The sequence below is a fragment of the Coffea arabica genome, chromosome 6e (assembly GCF_036785885.1).
Source record: "Coffea arabica cultivar ET-39 chromosome 6e, Coffea Arabica ET-39 HiFi, whole genome shotgun sequence".
NCBI lineage: Eukaryota > Viridiplantae > Streptophyta > Magnoliopsida > Gentianales > Rubiaceae > Coffea > Coffea arabica.
This window is the reverse complement of record NC_092321.1, coordinates 16097748-16124467: the sequence shown is the minus strand read 5'-3', so window position 1 is coordinate 16124467 and position 26720 is coordinate 16097748. Positions and strand designations below refer to the sequence as shown.

The 26720-nt window shown below is 36.3% G+C and overlaps 2 protein-coding genes across 2 annotated transcripts; both read right to left on the bottom strand.

Annotated features, from left to right (window-relative positions):
- Positions 1-660: 660 nt before the first annotated feature.
- On the bottom strand, positions 661-3772 carry LOC113696457 (uncharacterized). The gene is made up of 2 exons (XM_027215867.2): positions 1363-3772; positions 661-1188 (listed from the first exon to the last, which is right to left on the bottom strand). Exons 1-2 carry the CDS (start codon positions 3770-3772, stop codon positions 797-799), a joined length of 2802 nt encoding a protein of 933 aa, XP_027071668.1. The 3' UTR covers positions 661-796.
- Positions 3773-11290: 7518 nt separating this feature from the next.
- Positions 11291-14468, bottom strand: LOC113695840 (uncharacterized). The gene is made up of 2 exons (XM_027215012.2): positions 12128-14468; positions 11291-11786 (listed from the first exon to the last, which is right to left on the bottom strand). Exons 1-2 carry the CDS (start codon positions 14352-14354, stop codon positions 11371-11373), a joined length of 2643 nt encoding a protein of 880 aa, XP_027070813.1. The 5' UTR covers positions 14355-14468; the 3' UTR covers positions 11291-11370.
- Positions 14469-26720: the final 12252 nt, after the last annotated feature.

Below are 26720 nucleotides of genomic sequence, written 5' to 3'. Positions count from 1 at the left end.
CTTTAATCCAAACTATGAAGGGGTTATGTATAGTTTTTAAAATTATAGGGAAATTATGTACAAAAATACTAAACCACAAGGGGATAAAGTGTAATTTGCCCAAAAATAATTAAAAAAAGAAGAGTCACTCAGTTCACCCAATTGTGAAAACGCATCAAATAATCCTTTTTACCAACCATTCAATAAACAACTTAAGCCCACTAGCCCAACGCAAAAATCCAATCCACTCCAACCCAACAGCCACCTCCCCTGCCTCCTATACATATCTACTCGGTCTTTTCCTCGGATTCTATGGGTACTCGATGTGCTCCAGAATTTCTTGTAAGACTACAACATTTTCTTAAGCTATTATACACATTAGGTTAAAAATCCAGGAAGCAATAAGGAATCACCAGCATTTTCCTCAAAAAAAAAAAAAAAGGAAGCAACCAGGAAACTCTTTTTTTTTTGGGCATCCTAGGAGGAAGTAAAAATTGCAGCAATGGACTTATAGGGTCGTAAGCACCAAAATAGTACCCCGCTGAATGTAGGTTCCACATTTCGAAACTTGGTGTTTGTGTTTTTTTTTTTTCTGTGGTTGAGTTTAGTGTATTAAAACTAATAGGTGATATAATAAATTCATATTGAAAATCATTCTATGTTTATGTGACAAACTAGAGATTGATAAATAAAGACAAGTAGTAATTAAATTCTCCTTTGGTGTAAATATTATAGGTAGGTAGAAACATCGATAGAAAAATTGGATGATGGCAGAGATATCCACACGGAATTCATTCATGAAAGTCATTCATGGTGCTTAAACTACTGTGTAGGTTTGGTCAGGCAGTGAAAGCAATGGTGGACTAACAAGCTGATTCACAGCAATAGTGTGCAAAGGCCTAGTTGGTTCTCGCCTGCCCACTTCAAATCGGTTCACCACTTGCTGCATTGTTGGTCGACATTTCGGGTTTGCGTTGACGCAATCCAGGGCTAACGCAGTCGCAAGAACCACATTACGAACGACCAAAGGGTTAGTCGGAGGGGGCAGACGGGCATCTAGAAGATCCTTCAGCATTATTGGTTCATTGGGTTGTGATGATATGCAAGAAAGGAAATCTTGTGGATGCTTTCCAAACAATGTTTCCAGCACCACAACACCAAAGCTATACACATCAGACTTTTCGGTGACCACCATGGTATAGGCTAGCTCTGCATGGATAAGTAATTAGATAAAATAAAATTAATCTCAACTGGACAACTATAGACTTGCTATTCAACAAAATAATCGTTTCAGTTGGAAGAATTTTTCTTTTCTGTCCTTGAAAGTTAAGCCTAATATGTGCATCAAGAAAATATGAAAAACAAGGTGAAAAGGTAACCTACCTGGTGCCATGTAGCCAAAGGTGCCTGCAATGACTGTTTGATTTGATGAATCAAGTTCCAAAATCCTCGCAGTTCCAAAGTCAGAAAGAGTTGCTTCGAGCTGTGAATTCAAAAGAATGTTGTTGCTTGACACATCCCTGTGAATGATTGGCGGATCACAATCGTAATGCAAGTAGGACAATGCACTGGCAATGCCCTTGATCAAATTCACTCTTTTAATCCAATCCAGCTCCACAGCTTCGGTTTCATCTCTCAAGATACAAAACAAGCTTCCTCTGTCCATATACTCATAAATCAGAAACATGCATCGCTTGTGCAGGCAGAATCCGAAGAGCTTTACAATGTTCCTGTGCCTGATTTTAGATAGCATGTCGGCTTCATTCCTAAAGCTCTTGTCAAAATTTGGATTCTCGCCTTCCAAACGGTGAAGCTTTTTCAAAGCCACTACTTTCCCACTTGGCAACCGTGCTCTGTATACAGAGCCATACCCTCCTGTCCCGATGCAGTAACAGACATCAAAATCGTTGGTTGCTTTAATTATGTCTTCGTAAGCCATATGTCCATCATAGTTCCATATTCTGAAAATGTCTCCATGTTTATTGTCCATGAGCTCGACTTTAACTTTCTTGAAGCAGCGGATATAAATTACTAATCCGCCAGTTATTGCGAACACCAACAAGGTTACGCCAAGACCTATGATGTAGTATAGGGTGCGATGTCTATGATTTCCCACAATAACAGGAGTGTGATTTCCCATAACAAGAGGAGATACTCCACAAAGAGTGGAATCGTGACGCAAGTGTGGATTGCCGACAAATCTTTCTGAACCAAACTGAATGACAAGCTTGCACGGAAGTTCACCTTCCAAAGCATTATAGGACAGGTCGACGTCCCCCAGTTGCAGAAGAGACGAGGGGACAGTGCCAGAGAGAATATTGTGGGAAAGATCCAAAGTCGAAAGGTACCACTTGGATTTAATATTATCCCCAAATTGGGTAGGAATTGGGCCTGTAAGTTGGTTTGAGGAAAGATTTAGAATTTGTAGAAAAGGCAGATTGCCAAGGGTCGGAGGGATTTGACCAGTCAGCCGGTTGGACCCAAGATGGAGATATTCCAAATATTTCAAATTTCCTATTTCAGAGGGAATGGAACCATAAATTTGATTCTCAGCACCTGAAAGAGATACTAGTTTGGTTAGGTCGCAAAGAGATGAAGGAAGGGCACCTGAAAGATTAAGGCCACTGAAGTCTAATTCACCTAAACTTTTCAAATTTCCTATTTCTTCTGAGAGAAATCCTCTCATTACGGGATTCGAGTGAATGTCTAGTCGGAAAAGATTTGTCAAATTAAAAAGAGCTGAAGGAATTGTCCCGCTGAAGTGGTTAGTGTTGAGGTCAAGGGAGCGTAGATTGGACAGCTGGCCAAGACTTGGAGGGATGCTGCCAGAAAATGCACCGTAACTCAAGTCTAATTCAACTAAACTCTTCAAATTTCCTATTTCTTCTGAGAGAAATCCTCTCATTGCGGGATTCGAGTGAATGTCTAGTCGGAAAAGATTTGTCAAATTAAAAAGAGCTGAAGGAATTGTCCCGCTAAAGTGGTTAGTGCTGAGGTCAAGGGAGTGTAGATTGGACAGCTGGCCAAGACTTGGAGGGATGCTACCAGAAAATCCACAGTGACTCAAGTCTAATTTAACTAAACACTTCAAATTTCCTATTTCTTTAAAGAGAATTCCTCCCATTGCGGGATTCGAGTGAATGTCTAGTTGGGAAAGATTTGTCAAATTAAAAAGAGCTGAAGGAATTGTCTCACTGAAGTGATTATTGCTGAGATCAAGGGAATCTAAATTAGACAATTGGCCAAGAGTGGGAGGGATGGGACCAAAAAGCGAATTGTAGCTCAAATCTAGAGTAACCAAACCTGTCAAGTTTTCGATCCCGGTAGGAATTAAGCTGTCAATCGAATTCCAAGAAACATCGAGTTGTGCTAGTTGCGTAAGGTTTACTAGAGAAGACGGGAGCTCACCATAAAGATAGTTGGAAGACAAATTGAGATAGGTGAGTTTGGAGAGTGCACCTATTTGATGTGGGATGGCTCCGTAAAGTTCATTTCGACTGAGATCTAGACTAACCAGGTTCGGAAAAGAAGAGAAGCTGAAATTTGCCAAGTCATCTTGAATTCCGCAGTTTGGAAGTAGTATTTCGGTAACACTACCAGCAGTGTTGCAAATGATACCAGACCAATGGCAGTGGGCAGAGATGTTTGTTGCAGTAGTACTGCCGTCTCCCCACCAGCCACTCTTGTGCAGTGCCTCAGCTTCTAATAAATTCACAGCAGACTCCTTTGCTGCTCCTGCTATTGCTACTGCCAGTATCATGAGAACAACAACTCCGCTGCATCCAACATCCATCGATGCTCTATCACCATGAAAGGCCGTAATTAAGATAAGATAGACGAAATGTAAGATAGAATTGGACTCCTAACAAGTATACGGTTCTACTAAATAGAAAACAATTTAAGTAGCAGGACCGTGAATAACCATGAAAGACCGTAATTAAGGTAAGATAGATGAAATGTAAGCGCCAGCCCTGAGCAAGTAGTCTGGATTGAAAGAGTCGCACTTAATATTTTAGTTCAATCTGTATCATTCACACTGATTGTTAAAAGCATTTTAATTTGGAAGACTCGCAATGCAGTGCAGTCAGCAGTGTTTGTGGTCTTGAGTTGATTCCAAGAACTCTTCCATTATTACTCTGAGCCAACATCAGAGTTAGAATTGGTAACCTTTGCCAAAAGCGGTTCAATCAGAAAGAAATTACTCACAACCCTTTTTTTTTTGAAAAAAAAAAATTTTAAAAACAAAGGTGATCAAATTCATGACATATCTTTGTTCAAGGCATTTGCGTACACGTGAACACTAAGACATATGAGTTTAATTAAACTGTAGTGATCCTTCTTTGCATTTCTATAGATTCAGTCAGGACATATCTGGTCATAGGCATTTAACTTAGTAACAAGTGTACGGTTAAATGTTTCTTAGTATAATTAGTTAAAATGTGCAACATGAAATACAACATTTGATGTCATAAATGATGTAATTATTGGTATAATGTGTAGACCAGCACAATCTTGATATTTTGTCAGTGATTCTTTTGTTGATAAAATTTAGACGCCAATTTTGAAATTTTAATTACACGGTTATTCGTTTAACAGGCACAGATAATAAAGTCAACTTCAACTAAACTGGTAAATTTTGACCAAATTCAACAAAAGCGGTACAGTTAAAAGGAAATTACTTGCAGCCTCCTTTTTTTTTTTTTTTTACAAAAAAGTTTAAAAACTTACTCCACAATCCTCATATGGTTCTCAAATCTAATTATTGCTCTCTTTGTGCTAAAGAATAAATTCTAACTTCTAAGAGCAGATTTCTTATACCCAAAAAAAAAAATTGTAAACCTTAGATATAAGGCTTAGCATGTCAATCTAGGACATTAACAAGAAAGAAGGAAGAACAATTTGAGTTATTCTGTGGTAGTCGGTCTGGAGTTAATGGCTTGGGCACCATGACATACGCGTATTAATAATCTTGTTGATCAGGATTTTTTTGTCTCCTCGATATTTTGGTCCCAATAATGCATTATTTTTTTTATTTATTTGAATAATTAGTAACTCATAAGATATACTCATCTTTGTTCACAATTCATTAGCTTAAAGCTGTGATTTGGAGAGATTGTTTAGCATTAATTACTGGTTAATGGGCATTGCTCAAAGTCACATCTTTCAGGCTTCAAAAACCAGTCAAATTTATCGGGCTGAAAGGTTTCTGTCCAACTATGTTGATTATTCTTAAAAGGCAAACGCAGTTGAGAATGATTCAATAACTCAATTATTTCTTTGAACTAACATATTTCTTTTTAGAAAACGACTTTTACCAGATACGTATACAATTCTACCAAATTGAAATTTGAATAAATTGGTAACCTTTGCCAAATTTTAAGAAAAAGTGGTACAATTAATAGGAAATTACTCATAACCTTTTTCTTGATTAAGAACATCCTCCATCATCCTCATATGCTTCTCAAATCCAATGGGTGTCCTCTTTCGTGCTAAAGGGGAAATCTAAGGGCAAATTTTGAAAATGTGATTAATAGTAAATTTTAGCATGCAAGGCTTAGTTTGTGAATTTAGGAGCGAAAAAGAAACAAGAAAGGAGAGAAATACTAGCACTTTCTTTGACGTTGTTTTGACAGTCTCGTGACAGGAAGAGAAATATGAGTATAGCTGTTAAATGAACATAACTGTTCGTTAGCTCGGCTTATTTAGACTTGTTCGAAATTTTATATGAGTCGAGTTTGAACAAATATTTTGACTCGATAAGTAATTGAACGAACACGAGTTCGTTTGCAAACATGGACCTAATTGTCATTTCACAAAATTTATGGTTAATATCGTATTCCTAATTCTTATTTCCAAGCTTATTTATTCACAAATATGGGTCTAATTGTTTGCGAACGGCTCGTTTATGTTAAACCAGTCGACCTTAAACTCGAATTCGAACTAGGATTTTGCTTAATAAATTGAACGAACACAGATTTGGATCTCGAATATTATCGAAGGAACATTAATCTTATTTGAATAGCTTAACAAATAGAGTTTAAACACAAGATACTCGACTCAACTCGATTCGACTCGTTTACAATTCTAAATATGAGTAGTATATAACATATATGATGGTCTTAAAGTATATTCTTCTGCTCAAATATGTGAACGGATAATTTTGCCCCTTTGCCTCTCCATTCTGTCAGGTCAAATAGCAAAAATTGATAAAAATGACCAAAAACTTACACATTAACTTGTCTAAGGGTTTAAATAATATACAATATAATTTGGGGGTTAAAAGTGTATAAAAGTGATGGATGACTTTAGGAGTCAGCTGAGCAATGAAGAGGTATTTCGAAATGAAGAGGCTAATTCCTTTATGCCATTGAGTTTCAAAATACTCACATAATCTCCGATGACATGCACAATGAAAAATGGATGGAAAATATCTTCGTTTACGAAGATTGACCGAGACGTATTTCGAAAGTATGTCTGATAATAAATTATAATATCCACTTAACTCCTCTATAGTTTCGTATCTATCTGCATAATCCTCCTGTAATTTTATCAAAAGTGATTAGGCCCTTATTCAATTTAGTGCTTGAAATAAGGACAATATTGTCATCACATGTTATGAAGACTATTTTTCATCAAACTTCCACTTTACATAAAATTATAAAGGGGTTATGTGGATATATTAAAATCTTAGGGGGATCAAATGATATTATGCAAATGCACATGAGGGTAATCAATAATTTATCCTTCTTGGCTTCTTATTTTGGATCTTGGAATTTTGATAATTATTTTTATGACAAATTATATCTAACCCCCTTGTAGTTTTGTATATTGCCACATGACCTCTCAAAGTTTTAAAATATCCACATAATTCTTTTGTAGTTCTCTGTAAAGTGAACAATAGATGAAAAACACCATCAGCAATGGCAATTGAACTAGATGCACTCAAAATGTGTGAGATAAAATCATAATGTCCACTAAACCATCTATAATTTGCATGAATATTCACTTTATTCTCATGTGAAATTTACATTTATTTACATAATTTCTTTATGGTTTTATGCAAGATAATTAGGCCATTATTTGTTTTAGTGCTTAAGTAACAGTGACATTGATATTTCAACCAACTACGTTACCAATGCTAGCATGAATTTAAAGGCCTGCATTTAAAGTCTTAAGTCAAGGCCTTTCCAATCTGCATCTTAGGGCGACCAAGGAAGGCTTGTAACGTGTTCTTTCTGGCCTTGATTTGGTTTCACATTTGAGAGTCAACTTCACTGCGATTGCTGTGCAAAATATTTTGGAAGACTTTTCTGCGGGGCTTAAACACGTGGAGGACTTTTTCGTTTCTCGACCAGGCTTTGTTTTACGTTTTCTTTTCGATAAGGGTAAACTGTGATTTAATAATTTTTCATATAATTTCATCATAGTTTTAAAATTTATATATAATCTTCTCAAAATTTGGATTAAAGTATCAAAATGACGGAAATGATTCTCTATAATGGAACCCAAAGAAATGTCGAGAATATCCTTGCTTAAAAACTAAATTGGTTGAAGTGACCAAAATACATAAACTTAATATGTATGGCATTTTAACCCCTTATCAATTTATGTTTTACTATATAACTTTCTTATCGTTTAGTGCTTTATCACATAACTCCTTTATAGTTTTCAAAAAATATATATAACCCCCTTGAGGTTAATTAATAATTTCCAACTTCACAAAAGGTACATATTTTTGACATTTTAGTTGATTTCGTTATAGAATGCAAATTTCGTGACTTTGACACTTTAGTGCAATTTATAAGGGAATTATATATAGTTTTGCAAATCACAAGAGAGTAATGTAAAAAAGCGCTAAACCACAGGAGGGTAATGTGTACTTTGCCCTTTTGATAATTTAAAGGGAGTTGCACTCTCAAGGATGACTATTTTAATGATTTTTTTAATGAGTGCTAAAACTCGTTAAAACACTTAAAGCGCACCCAATTTTCAATATAAATACAAACAGTCACTTTTCAAAAATAGTTACACTTCTGCCAAAGTATTAACAGCTAATATCCTCTAAACCAATAACGTGTGATTCAGGACGCTCGTTAGTCAAGCCTATTAAATGAAATATTCTTTTATGATTTGACTTTTATTTAAGGACAAATTCCACTTTAACCTCCTGTGGTTTAGCGTTTTTTTACATAACTCTCCTATAGTTTTAAAAGCTATATATAATGACCTCATGATTTGGATTAAAGTGTCAAAATGATGGAAATGATCATTCGTAACGGAGTCACCAAAATGTCAAAAATACCCTATGTAAAGTTGAAAATTATTTATTAACCAAGGGGGGTTATGTGTATATTTTGAAAACCATAAGGGGGTTATATAGTAAAATATTAAACCATAAGGGGTTTATATGGTAAAATATTAAATCATAAGGGGGTTAGTGTGTCATGTATTTATACGGGTAATTTTGACATTTTTAGAAGTTCTGTTACGAATGACAATTTCCATCACTTTGACACTTTAATCTAAACTATGAGGGGGTTATGTATAACTTTTGAAACCATAGGGGGAGTTATGTAAAAAAAAAGCTAAACCACAGGGGGATAAAATGTAATTTGCCCTTTATTTAAACTAGCTCTTAACCCGTTTCTTTAACGAGATTGCATCTATTACGTTGAAAGATTTTTTTAATAATATTGTGGATCAAAGCATGCCTAAGAATTATATACTAAGAATTGTAAAACTGACACATTTGAAATGCATACAGATGAGTATATGCATGAATAACTAATTCAAAGGCTAATTGCATGAAATTATCAATATATATATATATGATGTAATGCACCAATTATGATCAAAACCATGCCACTCGAATTAAGAAAGAAAATTAATTGATATCTAAGACAGAATGTTTTATGAAGAAATATCTTTTATTATCTAAGAAATAATGGTATTTGGAAAAACTATCTTTAATATCCTACCTCAGTTGATATGACCTACAACTTGATATCTAAATCTTTAATGTATGACTTCTAATAAAAAATGAAGTTCAGTTGTTTTAATTGTTTAGTTTTAACATACTTGGTAGGATTATGGTATAAATATTTAATTAAAGTGGTTGATACAATTATATTTTTCCAAATTAGCTAACTACATAATAATTGTTTATTTATTTTTCCATTTTATTATAAAATTGAATTTGAATAAAAAGAGGAGTACCTGGAGGTTTTTTTGGTGTGCCAACAATACATCATTAGTCAAAATTAATTCTATTAATGTGATTCTATTTCCGCCGGCACTTGTCCCATGTGATTAAAAATCGAATCAAACCCACCATTCAGTTGAATTTGGTAATAAAAAAAACTCTATATCAAAGAGTGCTTGAATTTTGGTAATTAACTCATCGTTCAGTTGAAGAACAGCCAGAATCGACATCCATTCTAGGCCGAGCAATGGAAACACGTTGAAATTCAGAATTTATAGGACTTACATGCAATTTTTCACCAATTCAGATGGCTGTGGGTTGATCGCTGTACAGTAGAGTGTAGAGTACTAGAGTGTACGTAACTGAAGTGGATGATGGCGTGCTTTTGGATTTCAATTCCCAAGTGAAAACTCAAAAGCGTTTGCTTTTTTAAAATGGGATAATTTCAGAAACCTCCCCTGAGTTTCTGACAATCTCACTCACCTCCACTGAACTTTGTAAAATATCAGTTACCTCCCCTAAAACTAAGTAGAGTGTATCAAATCTTACCCAATTCAAATGCATAAACAATTTTAAATATGTATCACAAGAGAGAAAAACACTTCATCCCACATCTGCCCTCAAGATTATCATTAGTGACTTAGGCCTTATGTGGCACTTGAGTTTTTTGCGAAGTTTGTCTGCTACAAGTTTTTTAAAAACTTTAACTACAGTAATCTTAAAAAACTTCTCAAGTTTTTAAACTATACATTTCAAAATATTCAAAAATTTGCATATTTCAAAAAATTTTAAAAAAATTTCTACAGTAAGATACAGTAAAATTTTACACAAATACTTAAAAAACTCACTTGTCAAACGAGGCCTTAATTTTTGTTGAACAGTACAAACCATCTAACAACAATGAAATTTCAGGTGGTGTATCTGAAATTGATGGAAAAGGCAAGGTGCCTATTGCATTTTGGAAGGTAGAAGCCAATAGCTCTTTGTGCACAGCTAAACCAACGATAAAGAGCAAATAGTAGTTATGTTGGTTAATCATTCGCTATTAGTTTTGCATCCAAATTGTAGTTAACTTGGTTAATCATTCGCATTACTCATTTAACTAATTCTGTCAAAATAATTTCGAAATATATCATAAGTTATGAGGGTATATCTATTAATTCATCATCAATGATATCACAAATAGGGTCCAATAACCTGACAGGGGAGGTATCTGATATTTTGTAAAGTTTAGGGGAGGTGAATGAGACCGTCAGAAACCTCAGGGGAGGTTTCTGAAATTATCCCTTTTAAAATACTACAAATTATACAGACCCCCACTAGATTTTAAATATTTAATTAGCTACCCCTCCTCCCCTTTTGTTGGAAATACAATCTCTCCCATTTCGCCATTCAACTCACCCCTCTCCCAAGATTTCAAACTAAAAACTCAAGTACCTTCACGGTATCACAAATGTCCAGCATGATGTTGAGATCATTTAAAAGATTGTAAAATTTTTGTTTAGTCAAAATTAAGAGTCATACCCTCTTTATCATGTATTTTTTTTCGAAAATTCTTAATAAACAGGTCGGGATCTATGCCTAACCCCCACCATTTCTAGGTAGTTTTTATTTTATTTTTTATAAAAAGTAGCAACCCTTATAGTTATTGAAAATAGGGTTGCACCCGGTATCAATTTTTGTATTGCTTTTAAAAATAGAGTTGTTTTAAATCGATTAATTGAATGCGGGTTTAATCTTACACTAAAACAAATTATATAAACACCAGAATTTCGACAATATTTATTCCTGTAATATATTACTTAAATTTGAAGGCGGTTGAAATATTTTACGTGTTAGATTTAATAAAGTGTCACAATATAGTCTTTCAATATTAAATCTTTACTGATTTTGATTAACTGACTTTTTAAAATCCTTATTAAGCCTATCAAGAATCTTGCTTCCGGGTAACATATCCACATACGTACATATATGCTATTATAGAATGTTGTACTATTAATATATATACTAATACTAATATATTAGCAATAGTATAGTATACTATACCATTACCAATGTTCTTTTAGTAATAGATTTAGCATGATAATACACTATAGTAATGCAAACTACTGTACTAAGAGGATAAACTAATAATACAAGTAATTACTAATATGACAACTAATTAGTAATGTTATTTGTAATTACTAATGCTACTTTTCTGCCCTCTCCTTTATTTGTACTGGTAAAGTCCTCACAACGTATTGCGCACTAAATCGTGGAGGCATCAACTGGTCCACGGTGATGGCATGCAGAGGAATGGTTGAGTTTCTAGTGGGGAAAATAAATTGCAGCACTACCTGCTGCATTGTTGGTCGAGATTTTGGGTTGGGATCTAAGCAAGCCATTGCCAATGTTACAGCAAGAACCACATCGCAAGCAACCAAGCGATTTACAGGAGGGAATAAACGCGCATCTAGTAGATCCTTCAGCTTTGTTTGTTTAGCAGATTCTGGTGACAAGGAGGAGAGAAACTCTCCTGGATGTTTTCCAAACAATGTCTCCAAGACCACAATGCCAAAGCTATAAACATCAACCTTTTCAGTTACCACCATTGTATAGGCTAGCTCTGCAATAGAAATTAACAGGTAATTAATTGATACATATCCTGATTGGCAATTTTGCATTGACATTGACCCTAATGTATATTTGTCATAACTTTGAAATCGCTCTTAAGCAAATATCATAAATTTAATTCACTTTGAGTCTTCAAAGCTAGATTACTTGGGCATACGTAGTACAGAAAAGCAGAACATCTAATCATCGTGCTATTAATTTTTGTACGAGAAAGTCTTCTTTTCTTTACTTGAAGATTGAAGCTTCTGGATGAAATTCTAGCTCAGACGTGTACAAACAATATGATGGAGATAATGTGAAAGAAACTATAGTTGAAATAATAAGGCAAACTACCTGGTGCTATGTAGCCATAAGTGCCTGCCACTATTGTCTGATTTGATGAATCAAGCTCCAGCAGTCTTGCTGTACCAAAGTCGGAGAGACTTGCTTCAAGCTCTGAATTCAGAAGAATATTCTTACTTGATACATCCCTATGAATCATAGGTGGTCTGCAATCATGGTGCAGGTATGACAATGCATTTGCAATCCCCTTGATCAAATTCATCCTCTTAATCCAATCCAATTGTGTAGCTGCATTTCTATTCCTCAAGGCACCAAACAAACTTCCCCTCTTCATGTAGGCATAAACCAGAAACATACCTCTCCTGTGTAAACAGAACCCATAGAGCTTTACAATGTTTCGATGCCTAATGTTGGATAACATTTGGGCTTCGTTCCTAAAGCTCTTCACATAGGTTGGATTCTCGCTTTCCATGTCGTGAAGCTTTTTCACAGCCACCACTTTCCCACTTGACAACCTGGCTCTGTAAACAGTGCCATAGCTTCCTCTTCCAATGCAATACCAAACATCAAAGTTCTTTGTTGCCTTAATGATGTCTTCATATGCCATATTTCCATCATAGTTCCAGATTCTAAAAATGTCTCCATGTTTCTTGCCTACCAGCTCAACTTCCTCTTTCCTAATCTTGGTTCTAGAGAAGATTACATATAGTAATACACCAATTAAGAATAACGGAAGTAATATGCTAAGACTAATAAGCACGTAGTACTTGAACTGATGTCCATCTCCTTTTGTTGCAGAAAAAGATTCAAGGCGAATATGAAAATAGGAAGCATTGCCGCCCAAATGCAGATTGCCAACAAACCTGGTCGGAGGAAACTTCAATAGGAGATCATCCGGAAATTGACCTTCCAAATCATTATGGGATAGGTCGATATCCCGCAATTGTTTAAGAGAACGGGGAACAACGCCAGAAATATTATTATGGGAAAGATTCAAATTCATTGTGTTGGGATATGGACCATTCCCAAATTCTGTGGGTATCTTTCCTGTTATCTGGTTACTACTTAAGTCAATTATAATTATCGAAGGCAGGTTTGCAATTTTGAAATTAATGGAACCACTCAAAGAGTTCTTTTGCAGATACAAGTACTTCAATTTTGACCAAGTGCCCACATTTGATGGGATGCTTCCAGCCAACCTGTTGTTAGAGAGGTCCAGCAGAGACAACATTGATAGTGATCCTATTTGAACTGGAATTTCACCTGTAAGTTGGTTTGAAGAGAGGTCTAGATTTTCTAGAAGAGTTAAAGAGCCAATCTCCAGAGGTATGGTACCATGAATCTGGTTGTTTGAAAAGTTTAGTAAGGTTAGACATTTCATTTCTCCAATGTCTGGGAGGAGGGAACTACCGATTTGGTTAGAAGAGAGGTCCAAAGAGGTCAAATTAGTCAAATGAAAGAGAGGGGATGGTATTAAACCATTGATTTGGTTGACTTGGAGATGCAAAGAAACTAGACTTGTCAGATTGCCCAGGTTTGTAGGGATCCGACCTGTGAGGCTGTTGAAGCTAAGATTTAGATGATTCAAGCTTTTCAAGTTCACTATTTCAGGGGGAATGGAACCGTCAAATTGATTCCGAGCACCTGAAAGATATTCTAATTTTTTCATGCTACCAATGGCTGGAGGAAAACTACCAGAAAAATTGTTATCGCTCAAATCCAAGGCGACCAAATTGACCAAGTTACCAATATTCTGTGAAACAACGCCGCACAAATTATTCTGAGAAATGTAAAGATAGGCCAATTTGGTAAGGTTTGAGATTGTATTAGGAAGCTCACCGGTGAGTTGGTTGGAAGACAGATCGAGGTAAGTGAGTTTTGACAGTGCACCTATTTCAGGTGGTATGATTCCAGTGACTCCTGCTCCAATGAGATCAAGTCTAAAGAGGTTCGGAAAAGAGCTGAAGCTGAAATTGCTCAGTTTGTCTCCTATAGTGTAGCCTGCGGGTAAGAGTATCGCTGTTACACTGCCGGCATCATTGCATACAACTCCAGGCCACTTGCAATGGCCGGAAATATTTCTTGATGTGATGGTGTCCGGCCACCAGCCACTATTGAGCAGTGCCTCGGATTCTAGATTCTTGACAGCCATGGCTGCTGCTGCTTCTGCATTTGCAGCTGCTGATAACTTCACTACAGCCACCAAGCTGCATGCAGTTATAATTGCTGCAGTTATAGCACGGTGGATGGCTAAGAACTGGTAGGAATGAGCAACCATTTGTTAATAGAGCACAAATATACTTGTCCAAAATGTTCCCTGAATAGGATCAAGCAATATGATAGAGTTACGATTTGAGATTAAAGGCAATTAGTTTTGATGACTGGCTTATGTTCGAGTCTTTGACTGGAACGTACAGTTACGCGTAAGTCTTTTCTGCAAGTCTTCGAGCCTTGGAGTCTTGTTGGAATTTGGAGGCAACCAAATCTATGGTCTAGAAATTTGGAGGCAACCAAGTCTATGGTCTAGAACTTGGTTAAGAACTAATTCACATGCGGAATTCAAATAATTACGAAAAATTACTTATTACCACCCTGTAATTTTATGTAATGTCAGGTGACCCCCAAAGGTTTTAAAATAGCCACATAACTCCCCGTGATCTTATGTAAAGTAGAAAATGGACAGAATGCATAATCAATTATAACATCTATACCAAACGCTCTTTAAAAGCGCGTATAATAAAATTTTAATATCCATGTAACTTTCCTTATATTTTGTATAAATATCTACTTTACCTCCCTGTGATTTTTGCATTTATCTACATAATCTCCTTATGTTTTTATACAAGCTAGTCAAACCATCGATTGATTTAACATTTAAATAAGGGTACTACTAATATTTCAACCAACGATGTCATGTAAGTTACTTTCCATCAAGTTTCTACTTTACAAAAAATCATAAGGGGTGAAGTGGATATTTTGAAATGTTAAGGGGGTTATATGCCAATAGCTGAAACTGTGGGGAGTTATATGTAGTTTATCCAAATAATAATAAAGTGTAACCTAACAGATTGGGTAAACTCATTAGCCAATATATGTTATTAGTTCGGAGTATAATAACTGGCTCTATTTATACTAGTGATTAAGGCATACCCTAATGGGTGTACAATTAATAAAAATTACATATATAAAAATTATGTCCTTATAAAGTTTTTATTTTCTATCACAGTCCTTTATTAATATTTGAAATATTGGTATCAAACTATATCAATATCTACAAAGGAATTAGTGGAGTTCTCCTCCGGGTAATGGCATAGGAAGAAGAAGTTGCTTTAGGAGGAAAAAAAAAAGGAAGTTGAGTGGAATAAATAAACGTGGGAGTTGGAGTGAGAGAGTGGTAATTAGTGGATAATGTGAATTGGTAATTATGTGGTAATTGTGGGGTTGTCTTGCAATATATTGGGACTACTTTACCCTTATAATTAAGAGTAAAATAGGAACCTCACAAAATGACAGTGTGTAGTTACACCACAAAATGGTCCTCTAGCATTATATATTGTAAAGATAGTATAACATAGGTTATATTTAGAGCAGTCAACTACAATCTAATTAAATTGATCCGCCCAAACCCATCCATTAGCAAGTGAATTTGGGTATGCAATAAATTTTGAATGGGACTAAATAAATATCCAATTAAACCCATTTATTTGATGCATAATAAGTTGACTCGACTCATCCATTTATATCCATTCAAAATAATTATATATTTGAACTCAATTTTTATTGGCTGTTAAGCAAGTAAATTTAAATTTCCTGCCAATCTAATGACAATAAAATATTATTTCTTGTCAAACAACATGTAGAAAAAAAATAGAATTTCAATTGAGTCATAAATGGGTATAGGGTAATTGGGTATATCTATACCCATTTCTTAAAAGGGTACATAGGTTGACTCATTTTAACCCATTTATTAAATGGGTATAAATAAGTTGACCTAATTATATCCATTATCCAATTATGACTTGTCCAAATCCATCCGAATCACCTATTTTACCACCTCTAGTTGTATTAAAATTTTTAAATATAAATATATGCAATAGTTCATCATAATTTGTTCAATATAATTTCTAGAATCGATTGTCAATATCATATATCTCACCATGAATTTTGTTAGAGGTGTCAAAATGGGTGACTTAGGCGGGTTTGGGTTGGGTAAAATGGGTAATGGGTATAAGTGAGTCAACCCATTTATACCCATTTAATTAGATGGGTATAAATGGGTAAGTCAAAAATGAATTGGGTAACCCAATTACCCATTTATAACCCATTTATTTTAATTTTTTGTAAATTCATTTAAATTCATTTTTGCAAACTAAGTTATCAATTTATACCGCTTTTTGTACCCATCATTAGTTTTAAATATTTACTTATAATGTTCAATAAGCCTAATTACCAAATTTTTTTCATTTATACTCTATTTCACAAAATTACAAATTATTTAATAATTGAATAATAAGAATATAAAAATTTGAACTAAGTACTATAAAAGTTAATCCAAAAATTTTTAACCCCTAACATTTTTTCCATATATAAATTTAAATTTTCATTTTAGAAAGATAAGAAAAGAGGCTCAAATTTATCATAAATTGGTAATGCCGAAAAATGAGCAAATTAACAAACTAAGAGAAAACAAAATAAAAAAATAAAACCAACAAACAATAATAATAATGAAACAAAAGTAGTTAACATCATGACAAAATGAAAAATTTGAAAAAAAAATGGGTGGGGGAAAAGAAGAGATTTAGGGGAAGAGAATTTTAAATGGGTTAATTAGATTTGATGGGTTACCCAATAATACTCATTTATTAAATTGGTATTATTGGGTAACCCATTTATACCCATATACAAAAATTTAAGATACCCATACCCATCTATTCATGGGCGGGTGGTGTTTGTCAAACCTCCAAAAATAAAGTTAAAAATAACAGCTTAGTTGCCAACCAACACAATCTCAAATTTAATTTGTAAACAGGGCAAGTAGGGTCGTCTCCTCAGGGAACAGGTAGGCAAATCATACAGGAAAATGGGGGGAAATTTTTAGCAATAGGACCAACTAATTAAAAAGGAATAAAAACGGAAATTCAAAGTTGAGTAAGATAGCAGGAACCAAATTACACAAATAGCAATTAATTAAAACAACCTAGTCAAGGAATTAATCTTGGCATCGAAGCACACAACTGATCACAGATACAAGGGACAATTCATATACTCACGAATAAACTGGTTATAGTGGTCAAGCGACGCGCCCAACCACCAATCTTTCCTTAATTTTATGGTAGTCAAGAGACGCTCATAAACTACCCTCTTGTGACTAGACAACCCCAGAAACGCTCACAGAATTTAATGTAGCCACAGCATTAGGAATTAGAAAGACCCAATTCTAGATGACAAACACATATGCGGATTTATTTAGGCTAGATTAATTATCCCCACGATCCAAATTAGACCGCTTGCGAGGCGGTGCAATTGTCTCGTTTGCCACTAATCAAGACGCTTAAAGGCGACGCGCCAACATCCTAATTGGCTATCAATTATTTAGACAATCGAATAACAAGCCTAATTATCCAATAAATCTAAACAAAAATAACTCAGGAAAAAATAGAGAATAATCAAATACCCATGAACATATAAATTAAAAATAAACAATTAAAACGATCTCACAGTTATGGTGCCCCTGATCCTTGATTTATTCCTCAACTAGATAAAAGAAATTAGCCTTGCCACATAACGATGAAGCAATTCAGAGTTTTCATGGAGTTTTTGCTGAATGAAAAACGCAGTGAAAAGTTGTGCGGCCGCTAGGCCACAGGAATGATCAAGCAAAAGCAGAGAAAAAAAAGTCCAAGACGAAGATCCATCCCTAGTCTATTGCTGTCTTCTTTTTATTGTTTGCGCCGCCGTTTCCTTTTTGCTAGCCGAAATAATAGGTGGGTTTCTTCAAACAATTTGCTTCCTTTTCCCCCATTGGATTGTTACCAAAAGTCATCTTCCAATTCTATTTCCTAATCCCACGTAAGTTTAAAGTATGGCTCCAAGGAAAGGCGGTGGCCCCAGGAATAGGACCCGCAATCCGGCTTTTTCACGCAACTCTGCGTTGTCTGGCGTGGGCACGCCAGAGAAGGCACAGTCTTCTGGAATTTGCCCTTTTTTTATCACTTTTAACACCAATTGCCTATAAGTAACACAAATACCCATTATGAGCAGAAATTCAATACTTTGCATAATAAACTGCCAAAATTAAGACCAAATAACCACAAATAAAATGCATAATTATATCCCTATCAAATTCCCCCACACCAAGCCAATGCTTGTCCTCAAGCATTTCAAACTTTAAATACACAACCCAACGAGCAAACATTTTTGCAGCAGTTGAATTCAAAACAATGGCTATTAATCAAAGCAACTATTGCCAATGTATGATTTAGATAACTGTCAAGTACTGATGACAAATTTTACGAGATAAGTCTCCAACTAGCTTTTAAAACCAATGACTCTTTCAAATCCAGACTAACTAATCTAAGAATAGAAAATATCCAACCAACATTCTTTAATAACTGGTCCAACTATTAAGCAAAATCTCAACATAAAGACTCATGGATCCGCAGGCAATACAATTATTCACATACTTTCATGCTCGTATACTCTTTTTTTTTTCATCATTTTCATTTTTTTCTGTTTCTTTTTTCTTCTTGAAGGAAGTGTTAAGTCTTGAGCCATTCAAGTCTTTTTGACGCGAACTCCGACATCTCTCCAATGAAGGAGCCCGGTTACTCAACTTTAACTGCTTAAAGACCACATACTCATAGTTATCGCTGCTTTTTGACTCGAAAATCGACACTTTAGGTGAAGACCCCCGGTTACTAGTCAATGATAACCAGCGGAGTATAGCCGAATGTTATTCACAAATAAAGACCCAAGTAAAATTAAAACCATGCAAGCCTGCTTCATTTCCTTAACATGGAGAACTAAGATTAATAGTTGAACCAGTTCACACAAAAATATCAGAAAAATATTTACAATGCCTAGAAAAGTTAATCAAGAGAAATTGCAAGAGTCACCAAATCTCAAATATTTACCAGAGAGTCATCCTAAAATTTTAACATATCATACTTAACATATTATCATCTAAAACCGTAACAATAGTTAAATTTGAAAATCTAGCCATTGCTTAGCAGGGGTAACCATAAAAATCCAAAAGGCATGGTAAAAGTTTTTTTTTTTTTTTTTTTTTAAGAAGGAAAAGCAGTAAGAAGGAAAAGCTAGACTACTCCCTCCACACCTAAGGTCTACATTGTCCTCAATGTAAGAATGAAAAGTTGAAATCAAGTGAAGGGAGCAAAAAACTTCCCTGAATGAATAAAAACTGCAGCAAAACACCATGGTAGAGGAGGTGTCAGGGACTGGTAACGTGGAGCCTCCGACGGTGGTGTGGTGTAGCGTTGCCTCAGATGGAAGAGGAAGTCTTCAATCCAAGCCTGTGTCCCCAGAGTGGACTAGCGTTGCTATAGGGCGTGACCACGCCTTATAAGGCAGAGTCTTCTGCCCAAGCATTTCTACGGTGTTCAAGAGCATCACTTATAGGGCGTGGGCATGCCTTGTAAATCCAAGTCTCCTGCCCAACACAAAAAAAAAAAGAAAAAAAAACACTGGCAATGAAACAAAACAACCCAAAATCAACGAAAAATGAAAGAGAACTATAACAAAAAATGGAGGTCTTGAGTTGCCTCCCAAGAAACTCCTTTCTTTAACGTCTTTGGCTAGACGACTCCACAGTGAGCAATTAGGCATAGATAGGATCTATCAAGTGTATCTCTTCCACAGTGCCAATGTCTGAAACATCAACAAACAGTTTTAAACGATGACCATTAACTGTAAAACTCTTATTAGTCTCTAAACTCTGGATTTCAACCACACCATTGGGAAAAACATTGACTACCACATATGGTCCAATCCAACGAGATTTTAACTTACCTGGCATGAATTTCAACCGTGAATTGAACAAGAGTACCTTTTGTCCTGGAGAAAAGTGTTTCGCACGCAATAGGCGGTCATGAAACTGCTTGGTACGCTCTTTGTACAAACGTGCATTGTCATATGCTTCAAGACGAATTTCCTCCAACTCCTGGAGTTAGAGCTTTCTCTCTTTGCCATCTCTATCCGCATGCAAATTGCATTGCTTGACTGCCCAGAATGCACGATGCTCAATAGTCACAGGACACATCTTACCAAACACCAACTTATATGGGGACATTCCAATGGGCGTTTTATACGCCGTTCGATATGCCCACAAAGCATCATCCAATCGCAAGCTCCAATCCTTACGGTTGGGGTTAACCGTTTTCTCCAATATGCTCTTGATCTCTCGATTGGAGACTTCAACTTGCCCATTAGTCTGAGGATGATATGTTGTACTCACACGATGGTGCACTCCATATTTTTTCATGAGAGTTGCAATGGTGCGATTGCAGAAATGGGTACCTTGATCACTGATGATGGCTCTCGGCACCCCGAACCTACTAAAAATGTCGGATTTGAGAAATCCTACAACAACTTGAGAATCATTAGTCTGGGTAGCCTTTACTTCTACCCATTTCGATACATAGTCAACTGCTAACAGAATATACAAAAATTCAAAAGAGCTAGGAAAAGGTCCCATAAAATCCATACCCCAAACATCAAATACTTCACAAAATAACATAGGCACTTGAGGCATTTCATCCCTATGAGACAAACTTCCAAATTTTTGACATTTTTCACAGTTTTTACAAAATGCATAAGCATCACGAAATAATGTTTCCCAATAAAAGCCACAATCAAGGATTTTTCTAGCAGTTCTCTTAGGTCCAAAATGGCCACCATATGCAAAATTATGACAATGAGCAAGGATAGAAGGAATTTCACTTTCAGGTACACATCTACAAATAATTTGATCAGAGCCTATTTTCTACAAATATGGCTCGTCCCAAATGTAGTATCGAGCATCATGGACTATCTTATCCCTCTTACTCTTACTCATGCCAATAGGAAATTTATGACTGACCAAAAAGTTCACAATATTTGCATACCAAGGTTCCTTACCTTTGTGATAGAAAAGATGTTAATCAGGAAATACCTCAGATATGAGAACTGCTTCCTCTTCCCTTATCAATCTACTCAAATGGTCAGCTACTGAATTATCCACCCCTCTCCAATCCTTGATCTCCCAGTCAAATTCTTGCAGTAAGAGCACCCAAAGAATGAGTCTTGGCTTGGACTCCTTTTGGACAGGATATATTTCAAAGCTGCATGATCAGAGTAAACCGTTACTTTTGACCCCAATAGATATGATCTAAATTTCTCAAAAGCGAAAACAATAGCTAGAAGCTCTTTCTCCGTGGTGGTGTAGTTGCATTGCGCTGGTGTCAATATTTTTGACGCATAGTATATCACGTGACTACACTTCCCACTCCGTTGTCCAAACACAGCTCCTACGGCATACTGACTGGCGTCACACATGAGATCAAAGGATAGCTTCTAGTCTGGGGGTTGGATGATTGGTGCCGTGGTCAACATACCCTTGAGTGTGTCAAAGGACAATTTGCAATCATTTCCAAAGTTGAATGGCACCTCCTTTTGAAGCAAGCGAGACAACAGTTGAGCAATTTTTAAAAAATCTTTTATGAAACACCTGTAAAAACCTGCATGGTCTAGAAAACTACGAATATCCTTGACATTAGTAGGGCAAGGTAGACTAGTGATCAAATCAATTTTAGCCTTATCTACCTCAATACCCCTTGATGAAACAACATGGCCCAAAACTATGCCTTCCTTAACCATGAAATGACATTTTTCATAATTAAGAACCAAGTTTGTTTCAATGCATCTTTTCAAAACTTTTGTTAAATGGTCTAGGCACTGATCAAAAGAATCACCATATACTGTAAAATCATCCATGAAAATTTCAATGCAATTATCAATCATATCAGAGAAAATACTCATCATGCCTCTTTGAAATGTTCCAGGAGCATTACACAAACCAAAAGGCATACAGCGATATGCAAAAGTTCCAAAAGAGCAGGTAAAAGTGGTTTTATTTTGGTCCTCTTGAGCAACAATAATTTGATAATATCCAGAGTAACCATCTAAAAAGTAAAAAAAACACTTACCTGCCAACCTCTCAAGCATTTCATCAATAAATGGGAGTGAAAAGTGATCTTTCCTAGTTGCGGCATTTAACTTCCTAAAGTCAATGCACATTCTCCACCCATTTTGCAATCTCATTGGCACTAACTCATTCTTTTCATTTTTCACCAATGTGATTCCAGTCTTCTTGGGAACAACATGGACTGAACTTACCCACTGGCTGTCAGAGATAGGAAAAATAATTTCTAATTCTAAGAGTTTGAGAATCTCTTTCATCACCACCTCCTTCATTGCGGGATTGAGCTTGCGTTGATGCTCTCTCACGGGTTTTGCGTCCGACTCCAAAAGGATGTGATGCATGCAAATGGATGGATTGATGCCTTTGATGTCTGCTAACGTCCATCCAATTGCTGGTTTAAATTCCCGTAAGACCCGTAAGAGCCTCTCTTCTTGCAACGCAGTTAAATCATTGGCAATGATTACAGGCAAAGTCTTGTTATCTCCCAAGTAAACATATTTCAAACGCTCGGGCAATTCCTTTAATTCCACATTAGGTGCCTGTTCAACAGAAGGTAGAATTCTTTCATTAGAAGTGGGTAATGGTAGAAAAGAATTTTCAAACCTGCCTGGAAGCGGATGTAGTGAATGTAAGGACATGATAGCTTCTTTGACTTCCTCCTCCTCTATGTCGTCCACTTCCAAATTGGTCTTGCCTTGTTGTAAGACAAAGTCCAACTTGTCCCCCATGAAATTCTGTTCAAAATTCTCTTGCAGAATGGTGTTAGTCATGCTAACAAAATTTACAGACTCAGTATCCACAGGATGTTTCATTGCATCAAAAATATTGAAAGTGACATTCTCTCCATCAAATTCCACAGATAAAGTTCCTTCATGTACATCTATTTTAGTCCTTGTTGTACTTATGAAGGGTCTACCCAAAAGAATCACTGCTGAATTAGTAGAGTATTCATCATTCATATCAACAATGTAAAAATCCACAGGAAAAATGAATTCATTGACCTTTACTAGAACATTTTCAACTAGACCCTCAGGGTAGACATTAGACCTATCTGCTAGTTGAATGATTATCCTAGTTTCTTTGAGGGGTCCTAAATTCAAAATTTTAAAAATTGAAAGAGGCATGACATTTATTGAAGCACCTAAGTCAAGCATGCTTTTTTCAATTCTTTGATTGCCAATTATGTATGGTATAGTAAACATACCTGGATCTTTGCATTTCTGGGGCAACTTCCTTTGAAACATCGCTGAGATATTCTCCCCCACCTTCACCTTGTCATCCAGACTCAACTTATTGCGATTAGTGCATAAGCCCTTCAAAAATTTAGCATATTTAGACAATTGCCTAATAGCATCCAGCAGAGGAATATTGATCTCCACTTTCCTGAAGGTGTCCAAAATCTTTTTCTCAGATTCTTCCTTTTTAGCTTTTGTAAACCTGCTAGGAAAAGGAGGAGGAATGTCAACTTTCTTTGAGATTTCAGAGGATTGTTTCTCTTCTTCCTCTTCCACCTTCCTGCGCACTTCTTCTTCTCTGGCGTGGGCACGCCTAGGAAACTGTACCTCCTTGCCACTCCGTAATTGCATTGCACAGGCATTCTCCTTGGGATTAGGAATTACTTGATATGGTAATTTCCCTCTATTGCTATTTTTCAGGTTGCTCATGGAACTTGCCAATTGGGACATTTGTGCTTCCAAATTCCTAATGCTAGCACGAGTCTCTTGTTGAAATCTATGAGATTCCTGTTGAGATCTTTGAGCCTCTTGCTGTAATTGACTCGTGCTTTGGGCCAGTGACATCACCATATCTTCAAGAGATATGTTTGAATTGGAAGTGGATGGTTTTGCACTGGTGACCGTGGTTGGAAATGTTGTTGAAAATCAGGGGATTTTGAAGCATAGCTAAAATTAGGATGATTTCGCCACCCTGGGTTGTAATTGGGTGCAAAAATATCATTCCTTCGTGGAGGTGGTCTAGAAAAATCTCTCACTATGTTGGCTTGTTCAGGTGAATCCTCCTGGAGAGTTGGGCACATGTTAGTCATGTGTCCGGGAGCAGCACAGATACCACAAGTCTTCACAGATTGTAATTGCCCCCTTGCCATTTGACGCACCAGAGAGGTAAGCTCAGATAGTTTACCCTCTAAGTCAGAGTGATTCACTTCATTGACCCTTCTTATTTCTCCATCAGCTCTCACTCCAAATTGTTGGAAATTTTCAGCCATGGTGGAGATCAATAACGTGGCTTCGTCTGTGGTCTTGTTCACCAGAGCGCCGCCACTGGCTGCATCTAACATGCTCCTATCCATGGGTGATAATCCCTCGTAGAAATATTGTATTAAGAACTGGTCCGGGATTTGATGATGTGGGCAACTGGCACACAGTTGTTTAAAGCACTCCCAGTACTCATATAGAGTTTTCCCATTCGCCTGCCTAACTCCACATATTTCTTTCCTTATATTGGCGGCTCTAGAGGTAGGGAAAAATTTCTCGAGAAATCTTCTCTTCAATTCTTCCCACGTAGTGATGGATCCTGATGGCAGGTAAAATAACCAATCTTTAGCCTTATCTGCCAAAGAGAAAGGGAACGCTCTTAACTTGATGTGGTTCTCAGTGACTCCTTGAGGTCTCATTGTGGAGCACACCACATGAAATTCTTTCAAGTGTTTATATGGGTCTTCACCTGCAATACCACGAAAAGTAGGAAGTAAGTGAATAAGACCAGATTTAAGCTCAAATGCCTCTTTCGTGTTAGGAAATGTAATGCATAATGGCTGTTGGTTCACGTTAGCGGTTGCCAACTCCCTCAAAGTTTTCGGGGTTGCCATTGCTACTCGGGGAATATGCACTTCTTCTTCTTCAGATTCACTTGATGAATCACTGGAAACAAACTCTTGCTCAGATTCTGAAGGTGACGTTGAATCTTGTTGCTTACGCAACTTTGCCTCCTTGGTCAACCTTCTTGCAGTCTTCTCGATCTTTGGATCAAATTCCAATTCTCCTGTACTAGAAGATCGAGGCATAAAATAAAATAAAAAATAAAAATAAAAACTAAAGCCTGTGCAATAAGTCACTTAAAACACCAGTTCCCCGGCAACGGCGCCAAAATTTGGTGTTTGTCAAACCTCCAAAAATAAAGTTAAAAATAACAGCCTAGTTGCCAACCAACACAATCTCAAATTTAATTTGTAAACAGGGCAAGTAGGATCGTCTCCTCAGGGAACAGGTAGGCAAATCACACAGAAAAATGGGGAGAAATTTTTAGCAATAATACCAACTAATTAAAAAGGAATAAAAATGAAAATTCAAAGTTGAGTAAGATAGCAGGAACCAAATTACACAAATAGCAATTAATTAAAACAACCTAGTCAAGGAATTAATCTTGGCATCGAAGCACACAACTGATCACAGATACAAGGGACAATTCATATATTCACGAATAAACTGGTTATAGTGGTCAAGCGACGCGCCCAACCACAATTCTTTCCTTAATTTTATGGTAGTCAAGAGACGCTCATAAACTACCCTCTTGTGACTAGACAACCCCAGAAACGCTCACAGAATTTAATGTAGCCACAGCATTAGGAATTAGAAAGACCCAATTCTAGATGACAAACACATATGCGAATTTATTTAGGCTAGATTAATTATCCCCACGATCCAAATTAGACCGCTTGCGAGGCGGTGCAATTGTCTCGTTTGCCACTAATCAAGACGCTTAAAGGCGACGCGCCAACATCCTAATTGGCTATCAATTATTTAGACAATCGAATAACAGGCCTAATTATCCAATAAATCTAAACAAAAATAACTCAAGAAAAAATAGAAAATAATCAAATACCCATGAACATATAAATTAAAAATAAACAATTAAAACGATCTCACAGTTATGGTGCCCCCGATCCTTGATTAATTCCTCAACTAGATAAAAGAAATTAGCCTTGCCACATAACGATGAAGCAATTCGGAGTTTTCATGGAGTTTTTGCTGAATGAAAAACGCAGTGAAAAGTTGTGCGGCCGCAAGGCCACAGGAATGATCAAGCAAAAGCAGAGAAAAAAAAGTCCAAGACGAAAATCCATCCCTAGTCTATTGCTGTCTTCTTTTTATTGTTTGCGCCGCCGTTTCCTTTTTGCTAGCCGAAATAATAGGTGGGTTTCTTCAAACAATTTGCTTCATTTTCCCCCATTGAATTGTTACCAAAAGTCATCTTCCAATTCTATTTCCTAATCCCACGTAAGTTTAAAGTATGGCTCCAAGGAAAGGCGGTGGCCCCAGGAATAGGACCCGCAATCCGGCTTTTCACGCAACTCTGTGTTGTCTGGCGTGGGCACGCCAGAAAAGACAAAGTCTTCTGGAATTTGCCCTTTTTTATCACTTTTAACACCAATTGCCTATAAGTAACACAAATACCCATTATGAGCAGAAATTCAATACTTTGCATAAT